This window comes from Conger conger, chromosome 17, assembly GCF_963514075.1.
Source record: "Conger conger chromosome 17, fConCon1.1, whole genome shotgun sequence".
Lineage (NCBI taxonomy): Eukaryota > Metazoa > Chordata > Actinopteri > Anguilliformes > Congridae > Conger > Conger conger.
The window spans coordinates 18,978,779-18,981,880 of record NC_083776.1 but is presented as its reverse complement, the minus strand read 5'-3'; the positions used below and the strand labels follow the sequence as shown (position 1 = coordinate 18,981,880).

Below are 3,102 nucleotides of genomic sequence, written 5' to 3'. Positions count from 1 at the left end.
AATCAACGAATTGTACAAAAGATACACGGGATTTTGAAACGTATTTGCCACCCGCGGGGAAACGAAGACAAAAGGCTGCGCGCTCCACCTAGCGTTCGAATGCATTGAAACCTGTGATGCGCTATATGTCAGGAATTCCTTTAAATGATTCCAAATTAGGTTTCCTTTATGTTGTTTTGCACTGATTATTCAATGTGTAGTTTAATGTGAAGTATTAATTGCTTAATTTAGGTGAACGACCCACTCCACTGCAACAAATGTTAAGTGTTAAGCGAAAACGTAAGGAAAATGTATGAAACAACTTTATCCTCAATAATAATTAATTGATGAAGGAGTTAGTAAGGAGTTTTTTGTCAGTTGAGAACTTCTAATGTTATTTTATTGCTTTATCCAATGAAAGAGGAGACCAATGTGATGGTCCTGACATTCTCCCAGCAGGCCAGGTTGTATTTTTGTTTTACTGGTTCAGTAGCTTTGGATAAAAGTTGTGTAATAATCTATTTCAAAGGCTCAGTGTGCCCTGCGTAACTGAAGCTCTTAAAGAACAGAGGGGGTCACTTGTTGGATATAAAGTGTGAGTTGAATTGATTGTGACTGTCCCACCCCTCCATTTTTGTTTACTGTTCACTAACCACTTCATCACGGTTTCTCTGCTCTTCCCTCCCCTCACTGCCTTCCTTGGTTTCTTTCTCTCTGTCCCTCTTCCCCTCTTTTTCCTCTCTCCCTCTCTCGCTCACCCCCCTGCACCCCCCCCCCCTCCAGGTCTGAGCTGAAGGGGTCAGGATGAGCTGGGGAGCCCTGTACGCCCAGCTGGGTGGGGTCAACAAGCACTCCACCAGCCTGGGGAAAATCTGGCTGTCGGTGCTCTTCATCTTCCGCATCATGATCCTGGTCCTGGCGGCCGAGAGCGTGTGGGGCGACGAGCAGTCCGACTTCACCTGCAACACGCAGCAGCCGGGCTGCAAGAACGTGTGCTACGACCGCTTCTTCCCCGTCTCGCACATCCGCCTCTGGTGCCTGCAGCTCATCTTCGTCTCCACGCCGGCCCTCCTGGTGGCCATGCACGTGGCGTACCGCAAGCGCGAGACCAAGCGCAGCATCATCCGCGCCCACGGCGACAAGGTGCAGGACGACCTGGAGAGCCTGCGCAACCGCCGGCTGCCCATCACGGGCCCGCTGTGGTGGACCTACACCTCCAGCCTGTTCTTCCGCCTGGTGTTCGAGGGCGGCTTCATGTACGTCTTCTACTACATATACGACGGCTTTCAGATGCCGCGCCTGGTCAAGTGCGCCGAGTGGCCCTGCCCCAACGTGGTGGACTGCTTCATCTCGCGGCCCACCGAGAAGACCGTCTTCACCATCTTCATGGTGGCCTCGTCGGCCATCTGCATGGTGCTGAACGTGGCCGAGCTGTCCTACCTGATCGTCAAGGCGCTCATGCGCTGCTCCAGCGGCTCCGCCCGCGCTCGCGGCTTCCCGGAAAACGGCTCCAAGGACAAGGCCTTCCTGCAGAACAAAAGGAACGAGATGCTGCTGTCCTCCTCGGATTCCTCCGGCAGCAAGGCCGTGTGAGGGGCCCCCGGCCCGGTGTGAGAGCCTCCTGCCCCCTACTGGCAGCAGAGGGGACTGCAGTAGGTAGAAAGACACAGCAATTAAACGTACTTGTTTTCAATCCTCCACAGAGATGGGCAGTACTGCTAGGACCTGGTTTTGGTGCCTGGTTAGACCTGTTTACAGTCCCCTTTCCTTTGCTGAAACATGGTGTCTCTAGTGTGCACAACGTGCTGTGCTCTTTTTGGGGGTGTAGGGGGTCTGGAAGAATTGATGGAAGTTTAGCACCCAGCTTCACTCCAACCCCTCGTTTGAGCATGAACTCTGTGTGCTGTTTTACTCCTGTTGCACCGACTCACATTCATACTTGACTGACCAAAGGAGTGAGAGTCGGTATGTGCAAAAAAACTGCTTCTCTACTGTATTCATCATCTGGAATGGCATTTACCCAATGTACTCAATGTTAGCAATATCTAGCTTTGCATGTGTCGCATATGTAGCAATATATTGCACTTTTAAGACTTTTCAGGAAAAGTCCTTGAACATCTGTACCAAGATAGTATCTCACATTTTACCAACTACAAATATTTTAGGAGTTGTCAGAAAGGTATTTACTTGTTGCATGTAGCACTATCAATGAACCCAGATGATAATGCTGTTACAAAGTGTAGGATTCATTTAATTCTCACCAGTACTGAGTAAGTAAAATAGCAACTGAGCTAATGACATAGTTCATTGCTCCCCACCATTATAGAAAGACTATGTTATCTCTCTCTCTCTCTCTCTCTCTCTCTCTCTCTCTCTGCACAGAATAATGAACTATGAAAGGCTGTGAATGTGACAGTTTGGGAACTGTGAGTTCAGATTGCGACTGGGCTGAATGGCACTGTTCCTTTTGAGTGAGATGTGGAAGTATCTAGCTGATGCAACGGTTAGTGTTAAAACGGTATGATATGTAGATGTCAGTGGAGAGTAGCTGCTGGTTAGCTAATAACGCAATGCCAGTATGAGGACAATTCTGACCACTGATCACAATGAGTGCCTTTTCTGTGCATACTGTATGACGGGGATCCTCAAATCTGGTCCTCTAATCCAAATCCAGCCCTGGTTTTCTTTTCCTCCCAGGTAATTAGCTGAATAATTACTTCTACTAATTGGCCAGACTGTCTTCACACCTGACTCCCAGGTATCCAAGGGAGGATGAAAAACCAGCTGGTCTCAGCCCTCAAGGACCATGATTTGAGGACCAGGCCTGTATATTAATGATAAGAATCACTATGCACACACCAACTGGAGTAGACAGGGAGGAATTTGTTTAGAAAACTGGCGAATGATTAGATGGATTGATTTAGACAGCCATATTTATAATTTGGCCAAGACACTGGGGAAAATGACCATGGTGATTGTGGTAGGTGCACAATCTGAGTGTCCTCTTTGATGTTATCCAGTGGCTTAAATGTTTTTGCCTTTAATCTCAATATACTTGATATTGACAATGGGGATAGGGATCAGGATGGTGAAAATGTATCTTTAAATCTGGTATTTAAATCT

At 47.9% G+C, this 3,102-nt stretch overlaps 1 protein-coding gene across 1 annotated transcript; it reads left to right on the top strand.

The window, feature by feature from the left end:
* The first annotated feature begins 756 nt into the window (after nucleotides 1-756).
* gjb8 (gap junction protein beta 8) lies at nucleotides 757-1,572 on the top strand. Its single transcript, XM_061226355.1, has one exon. The coding sequence runs from the start codon at nucleotides 784-786 to the stop codon at nucleotides 1,570-1,572; it is 789 nt and encodes a 262-aa protein (XP_061082339.1). The 5' UTR covers nucleotides 757-783.
* Nucleotides 1,573-3,102: the final 1,530 nt, after the last annotated feature.